At 49.9% G+C, this 21,439-nt stretch overlaps 1 protein-coding gene across 1 annotated transcript; it reads right to left on the bottom strand.

Moving 5' to 3' along the window:
* Positions 1-2,804: 2,804 nt before the first annotated feature.
* Positions 2,805-20,881, bottom strand: LOC121147666 (myosin regulatory light chain interacting protein). The gene is made up of 7 exons (XM_040967553.1): positions 20,584-20,881; positions 19,311-19,501; positions 8,074-8,259; positions 7,488-7,685; positions 6,745-6,909; positions 5,521-5,941; positions 2,805-4,346 (listed from the first exon to the last, which is right to left on the bottom strand). The coding sequence occupies exons 1-7, from the start codon at positions 20,668-20,670 to the stop codon at positions 4,257-4,259; spliced, it is 1,338 nt and encodes a 445-aa protein (XP_040823487.1). The 5' UTR covers positions 20,671-20,881; the 3' UTR covers positions 2,805-4,256.
* Positions 20,882-21,439: the final 558 nt, after the last annotated feature.

Below are 21,439 nucleotides of genomic sequence, written 5' to 3'. Positions count from 1 at the left end.
CTGCTTCAGTTGACACGTGCAACAACTTGTTCCTGCCCTTTCCCCAGTGCTTGGCAAACTTCCCAACTCCCTGTTGGACAGGGCTGTTCTTTCTCAAGTGTCTCTTGGAAGGGTTGGCACTTTCCACGTGTGTGCTGAGCCCCTAGTCTGGTGTTCCGTGGCAGAGTTAAGGGGACAGTCCCCAGAGCTGACCCACGGGGCATCATCTTGTGATGGGATAAGCACAGAGCTGGCCTACTGGAATAGAATGGGGTGGGGAAAATCATTTCTTGCTGCGCTGTTCATTTTTGCAGCTCCTAAGAAAAAGGCAAAAGAACGCCTTTGTTCCAGCGTCATAAATTCTCTTTGGCAGATTAGCCCCGTGGGGCCTCAGCCTCTCCAGCATGCCCAGATTTAGGCTCTTGCCTTCATTCCACCACTGCATCCTGTGCTCTGTGGCTTCCCAGCCTCTCCTCTAGGCTCACCCACTGAAAGCGTAAAACCGAAACCTTCCTCTCTGCGATTGCTTCCTCCCATGGTAACACTTTTTTTTTTTTAAGATTTATTTATTTTTGTTGAAAGTCAGATTTACAGAGAGAAGGAGAGACAGAAAGATCTTCCATCCGCTAGTTTACTCTCCAAGTGGCTGCAATGGCTGGAGCTGAGCTGATCCAAAGCCAGGAGCCAGGAGCCTCTTCCAGGTTTCCTACATAAGTGTAGAGTTCCAAGGCTTTGGGCCATCCTCGACTGCTTTCCCAGCAGGGAGCTAGATGGGAAATGGAGCAGCACGGCCACGAACTGGTGCCCATATGGGATCCTGGAGCATGCAAGGTGAGGACTTTTGCTGCTAGGGTACCGTGCCAGGTCATTTCCATACCCATGCCTCAGACACACCCAGCTCACTACTATCAGGCAACTTGCTTGATCACTGTTCACTTTTCAAAGTGCACCCACTCTTTCTCTAGACCCAAGACCTTCCAATATGGCCATTTTATGGTTTCCTGGCACTCCAAGCACGTGGCTTTGTTAGTGTTTGGCGTAGCTGACCTCACCCCGCAAAGTTTTCTCTTGACTTGGCTGTGTCCTGTGTCTTCTGTTGTGTTGTCCGTTCTGAGTCCTTCATGGCCTCACCATCCACACATGCAGGTCATTTCAGAATACCCAGCTCCAGCCTCCTCCCACTTTTTCAAGATTTGTTTATTTTTATTGGAAAGAGAAAGACAGAAAGCCATCCTCCCCCAGCTTTGTTTTTAAACACGCTTCCTGATGGCCTCTCGTCGCACCCCCACCTGTCAGTTAAGCATGAAGGGCTGTCAAACGCTTCTCTTCCTGCCGACTGTCCTCTGGAGGAGCCAGCCTGTGTTCACTGTCCTTTCAGAGCCATGGATATGCAGAGGATGGCCCAGCCCCATTGAGCTGCATTCTAGCTCCGACAGGTGCCATAGGAAGCTCCTTTGAAAAGTCATTGCTGTTGGCCCCCACTCACAACACATCACTACCGTGCTGGGCATGTGGAGCTGCTGCTTCTTTCTAGTTTTAGAAGCCACTGTCTGACACAGTGGTTTTTCAGGTTAGTGACTGAGCCCGAGGAGACGAGGGTCTGGTGAGGTGCACAATGTCATTGCCTTCTTGATCTTTTTTTTTTTTTTTTAAGATTTATTTTATTTTTATTGGAAAGGCAGATATACAGAGAGGAGAGACAGAGAGGAAGATCTTCTGTCTGATGATTCACTCCTCAAGCTGCCATAATGGCTGGAGCTGACCCAATCCAAAGCCAGGAGCCAGGAGCTTTTTCTGGGTCTCCCATGTGGGTGCAGGGTCCCAAAGCTTTGGGCCATCCTCGACTGCTTTCCCAGGCCACAAGCAGGGAGCTGGATGGGAAGTGGGGGTGCCGGGATTAGAACTGGTGCCCATATGGGGTCCCAGGTGTGCAAGGAGAGAACCTTAACCACTACACTATCGCGCGGGGCCCTCTTGATCTATTTTTATCCATCCTTCCATGAACTTGGCTAACACAGGCCTAGGATCTTCACCAGTGCTAAATTCTCACATCTATAAAGACAAACAATAGTGTCTGTGACACATACTGGGGACGTAGTTCAGGCATCCTGAATCATTCATGTCGGGACCACTGTTAAAATTTTCAGGCCTACAAGAGTAACTTAGTAGATGCCCAATTCCTGTTGAGGGAGCAAAACTGCATCGATAGTAGAAAGTGATGGGAGATTGACAGACTCCCAGATTCCCATGCCTTTCTTCCTTTAGCTACTGCAGGAGCTCAGCAGTTACGCGTGCATTCCATGTGACAGCTCCTCTCCACACAGCCTTTCCTGAGTCACCCTACATAGACACGTGCGGGCAGGCCCCGAGCAGTTGGGGTCTGGATGCAGCGGGCTGACAATCCTGCAGGGACATGGGTATTTTGGGTCTCTGTGGCCTGAGATCACTACTGACAGCACTGAGCCCTACTCTCTGGCATCTGTCCCACACAAGACACCCACACTCAGTGCCAGCTGGGCGTCTGTATTAACTTCCAATCCGCCACTCTCTTCTTCTTCAACACCGTCCAGTCCTTTTCCCAGTATTTGCTTTTCATTCACCTGTATGTGTCATCCATTTTCTTCCAGATTCTAATCTGCAAGCCCAGACACATGGATGGGGGAGTAACTGGGCGAAATGGTCTCAGTTGGAGCCAATACTTGAAACATATTTCAACTTTTCCAAGTTAGACTAAATTAGCTATCAACTCTGATAGTATCATAGGCTATTTCTTTTAACTGACCAAAACCGATTTCAAAGACAAAAACTATTGACAATACAAATAGTGATGTTTGCTTTAAAGTCTTTATTCTGAATATAAAAGACAGAAGTCTTCTAGGATATAACAGAGTTCTTTATGTGGAAACATTTTTACAAGTGAAAAAATAAATACCTCTTGGAATAAAGGCTTATATGCGAATATGCGCCATAAAAAAGTAGAGTTTTCATATCTGACAAAATGTCTGTGCAAAGAAACAAATGCATAAACACAGTACTGCTACATTAAGGCAATATGGAAAGTATAGTCAGATGTCTCAGTAAAGTGACAGTGTAGGTTTCTAGCTGTAACTCAGCTAGTATTGCACCCGGTAAGGTCGTCAGGGTCTCCCAAGAGCCGAGGAAATCCCGCCAGCTGACCAGCTTTCAAAATGCCAGAGAGGGAGTGGAAAATGACTTGAAGAAGGCAGAGAACCCAAAGAAGCAAAACTCCTCGAAAACAGACCGAGGAACAACCCAAAGTCACTACTATAGCGTTTACCTAAGAAAATACTTTAGACAAACGGGAAAAGGGGATGCAGACAGCTACGATAAGGCTTGACGGTTCAGTTCAAGCGAGGCAGCTTGGCCTGGGGAAACTGAGAACAGCCCAGAGGACCGGCGGGAAGCTGCAGCACCCAGCCAAGGGAAACGCTCCCCCACGCCTATCTTAAAATAATGTATTTCACCAACTTAGGAGCCTCCCAGAGTGCTGGACTACTCCATAGCATCTGATAACCTAGTGGTAGCATTTGATAATCAAAAGGCTGGGCCGCTGAACCCCTCTTGGGATGGGGCTGGGGGCAGAGCGTGGGAAGCCGCCCACGGGAGGTTGGTTAGCTGCCTTCGCCTAGCCAGATGGTTTGGTTGAATTCAACAACACGGTGCTCAGGTTTTAACAAGTCTCAAAATTGATCCTGAAAATCCGTTTGCCTTTCCTAAGCATGCTCAACTGAGTTATAAAAACAGGAATGACATTAAAACGGCGACTATGTAAGAAAAACAGATTTCCTATTAAAAAAAAATGTCTGGAGCTCCGTGACCGTACAAAAAGAACCAGGTAAATTTCATAAAACTCACATTCTTACAAAATCTGCTGCAGGTAGGAAACTTACCTTGGGATACACCGAGGAGACTTAGACCATCATTTCCTAAAGAGCACCCCTGCTTTGGGGGGGCGGTTTGTGGGGGACAACTTTGCCACTTCACTGACATTACAGGTGATTTTATCTATTCCTTTGTTGGATTCCCCCAGAAAGCAAAGTCCAAGGAAAAGGTGTCCATGTTCCAGGGCCAGTCCCACCGCTGGGGTCGCTGCTTCCACGCAAGGATGGGTGAGGAGCTACAGTCTCTTTTTTCATTTTTCACTTTTGTGTTTGACACGTCGCATGGCAGATGGATGGGAGGGGATCCATCTCTCTAGGAGTCTAATGGTGAAGAACACGGAGACACGGCAGGTCCAGTCCGTGCCGCAGGCCTGCTCAGATGACAGCGAGATTGAGCAGACTGGTGTGGGTCGGCAGGTACACGTGTTGGACGTGTTCCACACGGGACCTGCAGACCGGGCAGGACTGCAAGAGAGAAGGCGACAGGGCCTGTTAGACACCTCTGCGGGCCTGGACGCCCCCGGGCCCCTGCTGCCAGCTGTGCCTAGGCTCTTGGGTCAGTGTGTGGATATAGTTTTTTTTTTTTTGAAGCTTTGGATTGCTAGAAGCCTCTGCCTCTTAATGGGTTTGCAAGGTCCTCTTTTACAAGGACTTCAATGTGAGCAATACGAACACGCATAAACTGAAAGACATCAATTTGATTTATAAATTCTAAGCAAGGCACAATGAGCACAGTGATGACATAAGACTTCCACGCATGACGGGCCCCTACCGCGGACTAGCACATCCTAGGCAGTGACCGCGTGGCCTCAGCCCAGCTGCGGTGGGGTGCCGGGGGGGGGGCAGGATGGCTCTGCACGCGTGGACCCTAAGGGGCAAGTTGGGCACAAGAGTCACAATGCAACGTGGACAGGACAAAACAAACCCACAACTGTTCTTGGCAGCGTGAGCCGCTCCTAGAAGGACACGGGTATCCTATGGGCTCATCATTTATCTCCAAAAACAGCCCTGAAGTGAGCAGCTTTCAAAGGACTAGATGTTGTTTAGGGCTGCTTTTACACAAACCTAGAGTGACATTTAGCAAATGCTTCTGAGAAACGAAACCAAATGAAAAAAATCATTTTCACAGGAAATCTGAGGTGTGAGAAAGGAAAAAAAAAAAACCCTATTTACATTACTCTTACTTGTGGGTTTATTTTCAGCTTGTTCACAAGCAACAGACAATCCAAGAGGGCCCCAGAGGCAAATGTAATCATAATGGAAATTAATCATAAACACTCACTGGACAAACAACAGGTGGATAATTAAGAGTTAATTGTCACTCGCAGCCATAAGTACGCTTTCCCAAGTATTTTAGGTAAATAACACAGCCTAGCTACCAGACCGGCAGACAGTAAGTAGCAGGGTGAAATGCAGGCATCAGGCCTGCATTTCAGTCCTCGGTCAGCCACAAATCAGGTGCACCGCCTTGTCGATCTAAGCGCTGTTCCCTGAACACCAGCAGAGCCAGTGATCTAGGCTTCGTTTACTGCTGGGAACAGCAAGCTCACCCAGGAACAGCCTCAGCGAGCCATGCCTCTGGGCGTTCTGGCTGCCTGTGCCGCAGTGCCAGTGCTAGCGGGCACGGCGCGGGCCTCACCTGCAGCTGGGCGGCGCAGCTCTCGCAGCACACGGTGTGGCCGCAGGGACAGAAGGTGGAGTTGATCTCCTCCTCGCAGCACACCATGCATAGCATGGCCTCCTTCAGCTTGCGCAGCTTCTCCTGCAGCGCCCGCGTCTGCTGGCAGCTGAGGCCCTCGCAGCTGCTGCAGTTCATGCTGCTCTCGGAGGACTTGAGCGGGGAGCTGGGAGGGCTCTGGTCGCTGCGCGACATGAGGTCCACAACGCCCGCGTTGTACAGGGCCCTCCTGGCGTGGTCGTACACCTCCTTGGACGTTCTTCTGATATCGAAGACGTACTTCTTGCCCAGGTTGATGTTCTCATTCAGGAACAGAGATGCCAGGTGGCCCTTCAGGTCGCGACTGTACTGCATCATGACGGCGCTGGTCACTGTGTCACACCTGCGAGGGGTTAAACAGTGGTCACTTTACCACCAGGGAGTCCAAGCAGCTCCCTGACACAGACCTTGCTGCACACTGATGGGGAGCTCCTCTAATGCTCTCATCCTGGGGACCCCTCAGGATCCCCAAAATACCTCCAACAGAGCAGCTGCAAACACAGCGGGCAGGGGGCAGGCAGCCCAGCCCCTCTTCCTGGATATGAGGGAGAGCCCTAAGCAGCTTTGGAGGGGAGAGGTCACTTTTCTCTGGAGCCTTGACCTTCCTGTTTAAATGTCTACCAGTTCTCTATTCTGTGCTAGAATCTGCGCAGCTGTCTGAATAGAAGACATTTTAAGACAGCCCACCAACGAGATTTTTTGGGTATAGCTGTGCCAATATCTGAGCTCAACTCCAACTTGGCTTTCTCAAAGCAAGCACCCCGTGAGGCAAGGTCATCAGTAATCTGTTCAAAAGATCCTTGCTGTGTACGCTGGGAGGAATTAGGGCAACAACTTTCCCAGCCAGGTGGGGGGACTGGCCTGGGTCATCCTGCTGCTGGGACAGGGCAGAGTGGCAGTGGCGAGGCCCAGGCACCCAGGGCTGTCTCAGGGCTGCAGCGGGAAGAGACCAGCAGGGAAGTGTGTCTGCACAGCAGCGCCCACAGTGTGCTTTCTCGGTGTAAGGATTCAAGCATCACTGCAGCCCACTTCTGATCCTATGTAAAAGTCCCGGACACAGCACTGCACACCACTCTGCAGAAACCTGCCTGTCACACCAACGGCAGAGCTGCGACGCCAGCGCCCCGAGCCCCGAGCGGTACGTGCCTGTAGAAAGCGTGCGTTTCTGTGATGGCGCGGTAGAGCCCGCTGGCCGCCCTCGTGCTGATCATCTTAAACAGGAGCACGATGCTGTTCCCGGACTCCTTGGTGACCGTCAAGTACACGTTCTTTCCTGACTGCGTGGCCATCTGCACCACAGGATAAGCTATCCTGCAAGATGGGGAAGAGTGAGCATGCCCAGAAGGTGTGATTTATCACAACGCGTGCTTCTCTGTAAGGCCCTTGTTTGTTCCTTCCCAGCAGGACAATGAGATACTTAATCTGAAGGTGACCTATGACCTCCTAGGCCATCCTGGAACGCTCTCCCTGTGTCACACAGGCATTCAGAAGAGCAGTTTTGTAACCTGGGGTTCAACAGGTCCGTGGAAAATGTGTGTTCTGAAAATTCATGTTCAGTTTCCAAATTTTTTTTTTGGCGGGGGGGGGACCAAGATAAGCTTATCTTTTAATTCTACTTTCCAAGGACTTTAGGAAATAACTGAGTATGAAAAGTGCTGGAGTAAGTCCGGGAGCATGCAGAGGTCAATTTAGAGATTCTACTGCCTCCCTTGACCGTTGTCCCACGCCACAAGCAGGGAGCTGAGTTAGCACTTCAACAAACAACCATGTGGCTATTAGGCACATGCTAAAATGAAGCATTCTGCCCTCTCCATCCTTTTTGTCCTTGCGACAGACAGCTACAGACACACAGATGCGCTGAGGCCTAAAACCCCTCAGGACCCGGGTACCTGTTAATCGGGCTGAAGTCTTCTTTGCAGATGGAGATGCCTTCGGGGCCCACCCCAATGAGGAGCTTCTGTCCCTCACTGTCCCTCACAGAATGCCACTCGATGCCATAGTTCTCCATGGCGGACACGATCTGCAGAACCTGGTACTCCGCCGAGGCCTGGCTGGTCCCCTCCAGCTCCTTATGCTTGGCCACGATGCTGTAGGGGAGCGGGAGGGCAGAATTACGCAGGCAGCTAAATCAGACACTGCTCGGAGATGGCGCAATGCTCCTGGTGAATTAAGCGAACTCTGTGGTCTATGAGAATCCGAAAATCCTAAAACTCTAGTTTCATTTATTCAGGACATTTATTACAAAACACTCTTGAAAACATTCGTCGAGAACTAGACTTTCAAATACTCAGTAATATTCAGTAGAAAGATTCAATAGAAATTTGGGGAGGTTGGATAAGAGTGAATTGGAAGAAGAGTTAGGGGGGGAAAAACAACCCTCGAGAAACCCACAGATGACAGACTCTGCTGTGAGGGTCTCTCACGCCTTCATCTACACACACCTTCTCAACTCCAGCACTCCGACAGCAGCCTCACCTGTTCAGGGCCGAGCTGGAGAGCTCCTTGGCGCATAGCTCCTCGTAATTGTACTTGGCAGTGTTCTGGTTGTAGTCCCCGAACTTGGTCTGGGCCAGCAGGGCGCAGAGCTCCACTGCCTGCTCCGGCGAACAGGGCAGATGGCCGGCCAAGAGGGCCTCCTTGATGTGCAAGAAGAAGATATGCCTGCAAAGCAAGGTGGCAATGAAGCCTGAGCTCGGATGTGGCCGGCTACCACCACGCTCCACCTGTTCACCAACGTTACACTTTTCAGGAAGAAGACTGGGGCAAGTTATAAAGTCACACGGACAATGCCTGAGGAACTCTGATTTCCCCCTCCCTGCCCCCTGCCGATGAACATTAAGGCGAAGAAAGTTTAAGGACTAAGTTTCTCTGGGAAAAAACTGTAAGTCAAACACATTAAGTTTGGCACCAGGTCATACCATGGGTACACAAGTTTCTGCATTGTACAGTTCTAAAAATCATTTGATTCAGAAGAAAAAAAAAAACCTTGTTTTTTTTTCTTTTTGTTTTTTACAGAGAGGAGGAGAGACAGAGAGGAAGATCTTCCATCCGTTGATTTACTCCCCAAGCGGCCGCAATGGCTGGAGCTGAGCCAATCCAAAGCCAGGAGCCCTGAGATTCTTCTGGGTCTCCCACATGGGTGTAGGGTGCAAGGCTTTGGGCTATCATCGACTACTTTCCCAGGCCACAGGAGCTGGATGGGAAGTGGGGCGGCTGGAATTAGAATTGGCGCCCATATGGGATCCCAGCATATGCAAGGCAAGGACGTTACCTGCTAGGCTACTGCGCCAGGCCCCAAACCCTTGATCTTAATGTGGATTCTCATAGATCTAAAGGAACTCAGTCTGACAAGACCCTCGCAGTACCTCCAACACCCCCTTTCCCTTAGTCTGGCCGGAATCTACCTGCTGGCAGCAGGTACCACCTTGATACCCTCTAGCCCCTCAGCTGGTTTGAGACTACGGTCATCATTTCCCTTCCTAAATCCACTTCTCCCGGTGGAAACCATTACAGGCTGCACACTGTCTTCCGAGCTGTGCTCTGCTGCGACTCTGGGAGAGGCCACCTTGTAGCCCTTTGACTCCCATCCAAATACATCACTCCGGTGCTCAGAATCCCTCAAGGGCTTCCTCTTGCGGGTGGTAGCATGAACTCGGGAGGTGTGCAGAGTATGGCCCCGCCCCTTGGCCCCATCCACACCCCACCTTCACACCATCTGTTCTCCCTGGAGGCACGCCTGGCTGCGGTGGCATGGCTGCTGCTGTGCCCGCTGCCCTGAGGGCCTCGCTCCCAACCTCCTCAGGCGGCTAGCCTTACACCGACGTGGCCTACAGTCTCTCTCCGGTACAGGAGGTACGTGACATGACAGCAGCCACGTGGGCTGCACACACTAACTGCGCAAGCATCTGTGACATCCTTGGGCTCCGCAAGTGCGCATGAAGTTGCTTACCGGGGCCTGCGATGAGTTTACACTACAACCTGCGTTTCACTCTGTCCCAGCCTGTCCCAGCTGTACACAAGGCTGAAAGGAACTGAAAGGTACACCTAGGAACTCGGGAAAAATCCAGGTAGCGTCTGTGTTGCCTCCAAGTCTGAAGAGAAGATCTAAACGTGGGGACAAACTGGCCCAGGTTGTTAAATTTGTCTCTGGAAAATGCCACGTTGCAGCCTACCGCTGATGGCTCGTGATGGCCTCTGACACACGCTGACAAGCTGCTAGGGTTGGGTGACTCACGGCCACTGGTGATGCCCACTCTGACCAAGTCAGTCTCGCTTCAGTCCTCAACACTGCTTCTGCACGGTCAGCCCTCCGTAGCCACACAGTTCCAAAGTCACACAGTCAATTGAATGTCAAAAATAAAATTTATACAGATCGTCTGAGTTAGGAGAGGCAGGGACGTCTTCCTCCTTGTTATCATGCCCTGAAGGTTGGAGCTGTCACAGTGTTTTCGCTGTGTTAGTGTTTTCGCTGTAAGTCAGGCTGTGGGAGGTCCTGCCTGGGTCACATGTAAATATTACAATTTCTTATGCAAGGCACCGGAACCACTGCGTAGTTCCCTGAAGCAAATTCCCCGTGGATCCCAAGGGGTCACGGCGTGCCATGGTGTGTGGGACACGGTAGGCCGAGGGACCAGCATGACAGGGTGGGAAGGGAAAGGAGGGGCAGGTGTGGCCTCCTGGAGAGAGCAGGGAGTCTCAAACAAGAGCTGCTCATCCTCCTTTAGCGGGCAAGTGCTTCAGCCCAACCTTTTGCGTCTTCGACAGTGACAGAAATAATGGGGGATGGTGAAGCCTCCAGAGTGTGCTCTCCTCCTTATTCAAGGCTTCCAAAAGAAACCACAGCCAGAATGCTCAACAGCCTGGGGAGGATAAACATGACTGTTGTTAACCCAAACATCTGCAAGTCTTTAAAGTGTTTCTGACACACGGGCTAAGCTGAGGAGGGGGCCTCTGCTGGGGCCAAGAACTCGCCAAGGAAATCATGGGACCTGGAAGGGTGATGTGAGGACCGAGGCTGAGCACCCTTCTATGCCTAGTGCTCCCAGCCCGGCTGGGGACCCCCCGAGACTCGCCAGGTGCTCTGTAGCCATGGTGAACTCACCCCTGCCTCTGTGTTCAATCGGTGGGCGGTGTGTGATTGGAAAGCTGCTTGCTCAGAGACACTGTGTGCTTAGACTTCAGGGGATCTCGCAAGCTAAGCCTTGCCCGTGTTGTGACCACGCGATACTGTGTGTGTAAAACGTCTCTCAACTTGTTTTCCAACTGGGGAGTTAGAAGCCACTTCCTGTTTGAAGAAGTGGTCGGCGAAACAACAGTTTCAAAATCGGTGCCAGTTCCTTTCCCAAGTTCAAGCTCCCTGCTGGAGCAGCAGCTTCCAAGATCACAGCTAAGAGGCAGTCACCAACTGTAAACAGGGGTGGGCAGCCTGGGGGGAAGCGGGGAGCTGAGCCTCTCCTGCAGGTGGGGCACCAGGCGAGAGGGGGTGGCGCCAGTGCAGCTGGCCTGCTCCACGCACCCCTTCCACTCCGGACTACCAGGGCTGGAGGAATCCCCTCCTCACAGCTCGTGGAAAATTTCCCACAGGCCCTCGCTTCATCTGGCAGTTTCATAGCGGTAAGGCAACCTTTTTCAATCTGGGTTTATAAGGCGGACATGTTTAATGGTTCCTCTTTGGACAGAATTAGCCTTTTAAGACAAATGAACGCATTGCATCCTATGAAGAGACCAGGGGCAAACTGGCGGTGTGTGTGTGTGTGTGTGTGTGTGTGAGAAAGAGAGAGAGACAAAGCCCCTGCTCTCCAGGAGAATGGCATGGGGGGAAGTCCCTGCTCTCCAGCGCGACATGGAGGAGTCACAGCCATGAGGAGGGTGGCATGGTTCCAACAAGGACTCCGACAGTGGCGCAACGTGCGGCAGTGGCTTTCAGCGCAGGATTTTCTCCTATTTCCCCTCTCAAGATCTGGTCCTAGATTTGCCTTCTCCTTTTCAGTGAAGTGGGTGAAAGGTTGCCAGTGGTAAGCAACCCAGCAGATGTGGTCAGCGAGGAAGATGACATAACTAATTCAATAGAGGATACACCCTACAACCACTGACAAGAAGAAAACTTTGGGAAAAATATCATCTTTGTCCTAAGAAAATGTCTGTGCACATGGCCTCTAGGGATTTCAGTGCAAACTGCATTTTTAAAACATTCTTCAGGTTTTGCTGTGAAACTCATTCTTTAAAAAGGTTCACCTGGGCCCGGTGTGGTAGCTTAAAGTGCTTGCCCTGCGTGCGCTGGGATCCCATATGGGTGCCAGTTTGAGTCCTGGCTACTACACTTCATGACAAATGTAAAGTGACTATATCCAGACTATTATACCTGAAATTTATGTTACTAACCTAAAATATCTTTGAAATGGCAGAGTAGTTGCTTTAAAAACCAACAATAACAACAACAACAAGCCCTCCTAGTTAGCAGTAGTGGAACTTTCTCTCTGTGAGAAGCTGTCCTGAGCTGGCTGGTGGTGGGGAGTAAGGAGGGAGCACAGGGAACCCTGCTCTCCAGGTCAGACCCCTATACATGGATCACAGGACCACATCCCACCAGCAACTCACTTAGCCATGTCACTGTATTTTAAGTATTTTAAACTAAAGTCTGACTGCTAAGTTATACTTAAAAACAATCATATGAAGGTCATGAGAGGGGTTTTTTGGGGGGAAGGGGAGGAAGGTATTACTATCTTAAATTTCAGCAAAACAAAAATCAGTTCAAGATGGATTACACAACATCGTAAAAGTTAAAAGCACAATGCTTTAAAAGCTCAACATGACCAGGGCGTAGCAAAGGCTTCTTAGGATACAATCAGCAAAGAAACAATTACAAAAGCAAAGAAAATGTATAAGCTAGATTTCACTAAAATTGAAAACTTTCTACCCACTAAAGGACATCAGAGAAACAGGCAAGCTACAACAGGAAATACATTTACACAGTACACATCTGGCAAAGATCTGGTACCTAGGAAATCTGGAGAATCTGTGCAATTCCAACAATGAAACTGGTCCATGACTTGGTAGATCCTTCACACACATGGAAGGGCCCCATGCACATGAAAACGCGAGTAATTCAACCAATCATCAGAGAGATGTAAACTGAGGCTACCATAGGCCTGAGGAGGGGCTGGGGGGAACTGCACTCTCCTCCCTTCCTCACCGAGTACAGAACAGTGGGACTGCTTTGGGAGCAGGTCTGGCAGTAACTTATAAGACTGAGTCATGACCTGCTCTGCCACCCAACTTTACTATTCTTAGGTATTTACTTAAGAGAAATGAAAACACATGTGCCTGCAAAAAAAGATTTGGAAGAGGGTCCATGGCAACTTGGTTTCTGAAAGCTGGAAAACAGGTGTTTTCAGTCGGAAGCTGGACAAAGCAACAGGATGTTCACATGAGGAACGCCATCCAGCAGAAGAGCCATGGACGCAGACAGAAGCATATACCCTGCCAGACTCCACAAGCACAACGCTGAACACGCACACCTGGGAATCTATGGTGGAAAACATGCCACAGTGGTTGTGGAGTGGGGAGGAGAGGCGGGACATGAACATTAGGGAGGAGGGAACCTTCTGGAGGGATGGCTATGATCTAAATCTTGATAACAGTTTTGTTAGAACAAGAAAATCCTTCTGTCAAAACTCTTCCAATAGTATACTTAGGGTTGGCACGTTTCACTACATATAACTTTTTACATCAAAAGAAAAAAGGCAAATTGTAAGCAAACACTGAGTTCTAGTTATTGACGTGTATCCTGAAGTATGGGAGCAAAATGTATTAATGCACATCTTACTTAAGTACATCAAAGACTGATGGGGGTGTAGATGGGTTGGTAACCAGTGTAACAAAGCCAAGCAAACTAGTTATAGTAGAATGTACAGGTATTAAATCTTCAACTTCTCTGCCTGTGTGAAAATTCTCCCAATAATTGGTTCAGACACACATTCAGACACCAGTGTAAATTCTGTATGGCTCCATCTAAAAGGAATCAGCAAACCCATGCATGGAGGGCTTACAACTGGGAAACTTGACTCATTTCTTAGTCAGGTCTCCGCTGGAGTGAAGCAATTGTTGTGCTGAAATAGGTGAATTGTTTACCGGCAACTCTAGCATCCTGTGCGGGTGACAGTTTCAGTCCTGGCCAGTCGGCTTCCAATCTAGCTCCCTGCTAATGTGCCAGCGACTTGGGCCTTTGCTACATGCTTGGGCCACCTGGATGGAGTTCCAGGCCCAGACCTAACTGCCATGGCCTTTTAGCGAGTGAAGCAACAGATGGAAGCTCTCTCTTTCTCCCTGTAATTCTGTCTTTCAAATAAACCTTCTTCTTCTTTTTTAATCTTCTCAATGCCCCAAGCAAAATGAGATTTACTGATGGAAAAGTTCCTCCTCAGGATCTAAGGCAGATAAAAGTTACGAGGGAAGGGAATTCCTGATTTCAAAATCGATTATGGCCCACGCCACAAGAATACTACATGTTGAAAGCATAAAATCTGCACTTGTAAAACATGCTCATCCACACAGAGCAGGTGCCTATGTATACTACCCAGGCCATGCTCAAAACTGTGAACTATAATCTTGTCTCACGTATATTGACTCCGCCCTCCAGGGAAGACTCAGGCATTCTCAGACCTAATTATCTCTTAGACTACCTGTTTCTTGTCAGATCTTGTTCCTGCTATACAAGAGGGCAGGGACCAGGTACGAGAGAATGAACACATCTGACGTGTCCTGCAGCTGCGCCACACGGTGTCACCCTGAAGCTGGCCCCAACAGCTTCCAAACATTCAGATTTTATTCGTCATTTGATGACATTTTAAAAATGCTATCTGAGTACTGGATGCAACCATGTAAGTATCAGAAATTCCTGGAGACTGAATGAGCCCAGATGAGTTCCTTGGCTAGAATGCTTGTGTGTGTGTGTGTGTGTGTGTATTTTAACATAGACATCCCGTAGTCTCAACAGAAGTAAAAACTCAATGAAATGAAGCGAAATACTGTCTTTTGAAATAATGTACACACGTCCTTTTTATCTTTTCACTTTCCCAGGGCTTATTTTGTGTTTCGACATGTTTAAGAAAAAGAAAAAAAAAAAACCACAAAACTACCACTTGATTCTTAGGCCTATGCCTGATAGGCTGATCATAAGCGAAACCTTCATCGTGGACAGACAATACAGAATCAGCACCCTCAGAGCTTACTCAACCTGAACCTCTCAAAGAAAAATCACCGACACGGGCCAAGGTCTGAGACTTGGGACAGAACTCGGGCACAGCCTTGCCCTAATCCAATCCAGCTGAATTGAGCACACTGCATTTGCCCAGAGTTTGCGCATTGCATCTGCTGTCAGAATGTAAATAATGCCACTTCTCCTGTTTCTAAAAGTCTGCAGCATTTTGTTGTTGTTGTTGTTGGGAGGCAAGGAAATACTGGGTTAGTAAATATTTAGGACTATGCATTTTCTAAATTTAGCTGAACTGATGTTTTAGCTGGAAAACACTTAACCATACAAAGCGCAGGCCAGTGGGCGTTCATGCTAGAAAGGAACTAACGGGAACTGGCACTGTGGCATAGTAAGTAAAAACCACCACCTAGGGTGCCATCATGCCATGTGTGCTGGTTTGAGTCCTGACTGTTCCACTTCTGATCCAGCTCCCTGCTAATGCATCTTGAAAAGCAGTGGAGGATGGTCCATATGTTTGGGTCCCTGCACCCACATGGGAAACCAGGAAGAAGCTCCAGGCTCCTGGCTTCAGACAGTTTCACCTGTTGCAGCCATTTGGGGAATGAACCAGCAGATCCAAGACCTCTCTACCTCCCCCTCTCTCTAGTTGCCTTTCAAGTCAGTCAATAATCTTCTTCTTCTTCAAAAAAAAAAGTCCAGTGCTGTAGCCTAGTGCCTAACGTCCTTGCTTGGCAAGCACTGAGATACCATATGGGTGCCAGTTCACGTCCCGGCTGCTCCAATTCCCATCCAGCTCCCTGCTTGTAGTCTGGGAAAGCAGCTGAGGATGGCCCAAATCCTTGGGATCCTGCAAGCACATGGGAGACCCAGAAGAGTCTCCTGGCTCCTGGTTTTGGATAGGCTCAGCTCCCGCCATTGCAGCCACTTAGAGTGTGAACCAGCAGATAGAAGATCTTTCTCTCTGTCTCTCCTTCTCTATGTAGATATGACTTTCCAATAAAAATAAATCAATCTTAAAAAAGAGGGTGAGAGAGAGGAATTAATAGTCACAGGATGTGTGGCATGAGGTGCAAGGGATAAAAGCAAGCAAAAGAACTCCAAGCACAGACCAAGTTCCACACAGGATAAAGCCACTAACATATATTTTTAATGGCGAGATTTGAGGCACTCTCAACTTCTCAGTTTATAGAAGCAAACTGAAAGGAAAAAAAATCTGCAAGAAAAATCAGCTCGCTCCATTTTTCTTTATTTACATGTTTTTCTAGTTCATTCAACAGCTAATTACGCACCGGGTAAAGTACAATGCTTTAGTAGTTCCCTGTGTAACAGGACTTGGATGATTAGACTGACAACAAGTGGACTGCCGCTGAAGCAAATGTAGTGTTATTAAGTCACTCAATGCTACCACGGAGACACTGCACTAAGCTGAGGTCAGGAAGGTGGCAGGGAGCTCGTCGCTGTGTTGCTATCACGGAAATGTGGAGGGAATGCAACCTCTAGGCTTGCAGCATTTCTGGGAATCTCTGCATGGCGGGGAGGGGAGTGTTTTCTGGGAAAGGGGAGTCGGGTGTGGGTGAGCCTTCACTGAGCCAGACTGTCCCTCGCGGAGGCCACAGAACCGTATGAGCTCTGGTCAAGTCAGGAGAAACAAGACTGTGTTGGCAGTGGGTGGGGTAATTACCACTGTGATGATTAAGTATAGACTTCTCTAATCTCTGGTTGTGAAAATGTTGACAAAATCCAATCTGAATTGCTGTGAATAACTGCAAAGCCCTTGAAAGGCAAGAATTTCCAAGATGATTATTTTACAGCCACTTTCAGAATGCATCAATTTGTTTCACTTTTTTGTTTCAATCCGCAGCCTGGCAAACATCTGCTGAGAATACCTGCTGCCGCCAGCTCTAAGAACATGCCAGCTGAGTCTGAAAAACATCCCCACCCTCCTCAACCCCTCTGCATGTGGCAGGCCCCCCCCCCCTCGAGGAGCCAGACTCATGATCTGGGGAACAGAATCAAATTTAAAAGGAGCCCAAGTCAGAGACCAGATGAACTTTTCCTCTCTGCCGGCCCAGGCAGACATCCGGCGTGTCTTTTTATCTTCGGAGCTAGTCAGCAAAGCAACACGCAGACAGAGCAGAAGCAAGCAGTAATGATGCTAAGAAGCTACTGCTGGGGAGGGGGGAGCCCTTTCAGGGGTTTTCAATGGACGAAATCCAGCCTTGGGGGAGATGGTACAGCCCTTTCACCTGGCCCTCGGGCCTGTCCTGCCTTCCTAGCTGTCATCCTCCCAGCGGCCCCTCTAATCCGATGTGAACTAGTGTGTTAACGGCTCATAGTTAGGCCAGCTCCACTGTGAGCTGGCTGCTTTAATTGTTCACAGAGGACAACTTTGCCAGGTTAGTTCAGCACCATTTAATAAGCTGTCCAGACACTTGCAGTATACTAAATGCACCCTTATGACTTGCTTTAGTAGAAAATTCACCTCTTACAAACAGGCTGTCAAAGTCAAGTTTACTCACTACAGAAACAGACCTGTTGTATATTCATAGCATCTTGTACAAACACTGTATAACAAATCATTAGACATGCAAAAGTTCATCAACCAGCTTTATTACACTATTTTGTTCTATGGTATTATGCATATCAAAATAATGGTAATTATACACTGGACCCATTCAAATTCCCATGTACTCATATTTAGAGGTACAAATGCTAATAATATGTTGTCTGGTTGCTAAAGCAGAATGCTATATAAACCTTAAATGGCATTTTCCTATAGTTTGATATTTCAGCCAACTCCATAAAAACAAATAAAATTCACCAACATATTATAAGCCTAAAATGAAACACCTTTCAACAGTCAATTAAAATTACCTGGTTGAAGTACACATATGAGTGCAACCAGCCACGAATGTCACAGCCTCAAAGGAAATTGAGTCAAGAGAAGAAAAACCCAGATAGGAAATTTGATTCAAGTTCTAATTCATAAAATGCCTCCGTTCCTGGCATGAATAAAATGGAATGGACACCAGGTTATTAACCCAATTACAGGAAAGCCCAGGGAGACCATCTAGTCAGCAGCTACAAAGTCTGACTGATGCACAGTACAAACACGCCATGCTTTCATCACCTCCACTGTTGAAGCAAAGTATGTGGACCTCCAAGCTTGTGCAGATCCAAAAACACAAATTAATGCCATCAAAACCGGGCTGCATCTGGTAGCCCTGATAAAGACTGCAAATCGTAACGAGCATTCCAGTGTGTTCTATTATATATACTTCTTTCGTTTATACTCTATTGCAAGTGATAGCAGTGACGTGTCAAGTAGAAACTTTCACAAATCAGTTTCGAGGAAAAAAAGCCCATTTTGATTAATATAGACTGCTACGATATCCTTATGTCTGCAGTCACTAAAATATTTTGCAAGACATTTGCAAGAGCATCCAAAATGCGATATACCAGCTTCCTTCAGACATTATCTCTTAAAGTGCAAAACGATTTCAAATGTGTTTCTATCAGCTCTTTGGTAAACACACCCAAGAATCCAACGTGTTTAAAAATCCCTCCAGGATACCGTTCAGTCATCATTATTCCAAATTTTCAGAATCACATTTTTCACATGCATGGCAGATTTCCAATGCAAAAGATTATGATAAACATTAGAGCTTAGTTCCAAGTTTGCTGTTTTTAAAAGCAACCATTTCTCTTTTCTTTTTCTTTTTTTCTGTTTTGGACATGCCATGGTTAAGACTGAAGTCTTGCATTTCAGCAACAAATATGAAACATAACTTTGTTTCCCTGATCCTTGAGAAAAACAGCGAGCAGTGCTGAGGAGTGCACATTTTTAGTGGGGAGAGGAGGGGGTGGGGAAAGAGGGGGAGAGAGACACAGAGAGAGAGAGAGGGAGAGAGAAAAGGTTTTCAGGAAGGAGAGAGAGAGAGAAACGCAACAAGCCTGTGTGGGTTGGGTTAGTTACTGCAGCCTTAAGAGTTTGAAAGCTTGCAAAGTTTGTGCAAAGTCAGAATTTCTGCCGCACACTGTAATCTGACACTAGCTGAAGAAGTTGACCAAGTTGAAGTAACCCAAGAGGCACGCTTCCTGCTTTCTGTTAGCGCGTCCACAATGACCTACAGTAACACTGTCGAGCAGAGGTTACTCTCGGGCACTGGATGCTATCAGCAACTCAGTCGGCCAGGCTTTTTCCCTTTCTGGTTCTTTTAGAATTCAAAAAAATATATATTTTTTTCAATGTTACCATGAACCCAGGGGTTTGTGGGAAGGCCACCCTGCTCTCCCGTGAAGTCTGAAGACAGGAGATGGAAAATGCACGCAGGCCAACTGCACAGCATCCCCTTCATGTCAAAAAAAGGGCAGTGCGCTCCAGGACAGGAGGTATGCAAGGGGCCCCAAACACGCTGGCCTGGTGAACGCTGCTGCCGGGAGGCCGCACCAGAACCCCAGGAGGACCTGACATTGGTGGACAGGAGTGTCACCTTACCTAGTCTGCTCCTGTAAGATGAGATGAGGCTCCACGAAGAACTTGACTCTCAGTTTAAGCCTGTAAGGGGCGAGCCCATCCATCTGCTGGGAGATCCGGTTTCTCAGGTTTAGCCATAAACTTTCACCTTTGCTACCGGTAAACTGCAGTCCAAAATAATCAACTTCTATGATGCCCAGTCGCCTGCACACCTGAAGTGAAAAACAAAAATAAAAACAAGGCCGTGGGGGATGAGCAAAGAGACCTGCGGTCCAAGGGAACCCAGGGCTGAAGGCTGCCACACGCTTTGTGACAAAAACCCACGGGTTGCTACAATGCTTTTTGTTGGCGATGCTAACTGCTGGCTGGCTGCAGCAGGCAGCCCTGTCCTCCTGTCCCTTAGCCTCTAGGGCACTCCTCAAAAACGGGGGGGCTATCCAAGCACATTTTCTTTCTGGTTCTGCTCACCGGAACTCCCTCCACCAGCACAGACTGCACAGCGGATTCTGCAGCTTATTATCTGGAGAGCTTTAACCATCTGGACTCCAAACACACAGACGCACAGCGGCGACACATGCCACAAGTGTCAGCTGAGCTTCACACGTGGCTCTCCGAACATCTTACCAGGCCGGTGGGGTACAGTGTCTCCTGGGGGATCAAATCTACTGCCTGCTTCCCGAGCTAGGAACGATCTGAGCCGTTTCCCTTCAGTCTGCAAGGAAACGCGCGAGCTTCAAGACAGCCCAGCAGCTGATCAACAACTACAGTCCTCCGCCTGCAAATCCAGAGGAGGTCAAGGCTCTACAGGAGACAACGGCTCCTGGTGTGCCCCAGCAGGCCAGAGGACCCAAGATCTGAGATCAGGTCCAATCACTCCTTTCTGGGGACGCGTGTGGCATCGCAAGGACCCCACTGTGTGTGTGTGTGGCGTCATGCACACACCTGCGGCAGGTGTGCCAAGCCGCCTTCCTCTGCCCAAAGAGCCGGCTTTGCTTAGGGGGATGCTCGGTGGCTGTGCCTGCGCCCTAGCACCGGCGGGAAGGTGGTGGTGGTGGGGGGTTACCCAAGGCGCTTGTTCTCAGCATTTCGCCCCCCACACCTCCACCACCACCACCCCCGCTCGCGCGCTGCAAGCCTGCAGGGAGGACGGGGAGCTGTGCCCGGAGCTGCCGCTGCAGCGCCGCGGGGAGCCCCTGGCAGGCGGCGCGCAGGGGACGCCCGGCCCCGGCTTCGAGGCCCATGGGCCTCGGGAGACCAACCGGAGACTTCCCCCTCCCTGGCCTGGGTGCCTGACCTGGTTGAGGCAGTCCTCGCCGTTGGCTTTCGCCTCCACCTCCACCTCCATCAGCACCGCGTCCGGCCTCGTCACATAGCACAGCATGGCTGGGGCCGCCACCGCTGCCGCCACACAGCCGCCTCCTCTTTGGTGTCTACACGGGAGGGGGGATGGCGGGATGCCGCCTGGCTGAAAGCTCGCACCCAGCGCCGGGATGGGCGAGGGCTGACTGTGGAAGGGGGAGCTGCAGACCGACCCCGCGACCCCGCTGGCTCGCGCGGCCGCCTGCCCGCCAGCCCCAGCCGGCCCCGGTGCTCCGCGGCGGCGCCGCACTCCAGCAGCCGGCTGACTGCCTGCGCCGCGACGGGGACTCCTCGGATATAGCGGCCCCGCCCCTCCGGCTCGGCAGGCCGGCCAATCGCGGCGCCCCCGCCCCTCCTCCCGCCGCCCCGCCAGCCAATGGCGGCGCTCTCTCGGCCTCGGGGCCCGCCTCCCGCGCCCGCCCCGGGAGGCGGCAGTTTGCGGGCGCTCGGCAGCCGCCGCCGCTGAGGGAAGGACGGGCGCCCCGGAAAACGCCCGCTGCCTCAGCCCGCTGGGCGACGCTGCTCCCGGCGAGCTGGCGAGCGAACGCCTCGGGCTCCAGGCGGCGACGTCGCCCGCTGCTCCGGTGCGCCCAGACTAAACGGCTCCGTTGCGCTTGAGGAACGCCGGACCGGTTGATTTGTTTATTTTTTTCCCACCTCACCGTGAAAAGGACCGTATCTGAAGATAGAAGTTTCTCTGCGGCAGGCTTGCTCTAGGACTTCTCCCTTGAATGCCCTCCGAGGGCTCGTGACAAACAGAACTCTGTCCAGTCCGAGGGGTCTGGGCCCTC

The sequence above is a fragment of the Ochotona curzoniae genome, unplaced genomic scaffold (genome assembly GCF_017591425.1).
Source record: "Ochotona curzoniae isolate NIBS_2020 unplaced genomic scaffold, NIBS_Ocur_1.0 scaffold_461, whole genome shotgun sequence".
NCBI classification, from domain to species: domain Eukaryota; kingdom Metazoa; phylum Chordata; class Mammalia; order Lagomorpha; family Ochotonidae; genus Ochotona; species Ochotona curzoniae.
The sequence above is the reverse complement of the archived record's forward strand: the minus strand, read 5'-3'. Positions and strand labels throughout refer to the sequence as shown.

What these genes read in the sequence shown, in the direction of transcription:
- LOC121147666 (XM_040967553.1), bottom strand. Translation starts at nt 20,670, where the DNA reads ATGCTGTGCTATGTGACGAGGCCGGACGCGGTGCTGATGGAGGTGGAG. An exon ending in GCGAGGACTGCCTCAACCAG is followed by an intron (nt 19,502 to 20,583) that starts GTCAGGCACCCA and finishes TTTTCACTTCAG; the next exon opens with GTGTGCAGGCGACTGGGCAT. An exon ending in TCCAGCTCGGCCCTGAACAG is followed by an intron (nt 7,686 to 8,073) that starts GTGAGGCTGCTG and finishes GCTCCCCTACAG; the next exon opens with CATCGTGGCCAAGCATAAGG.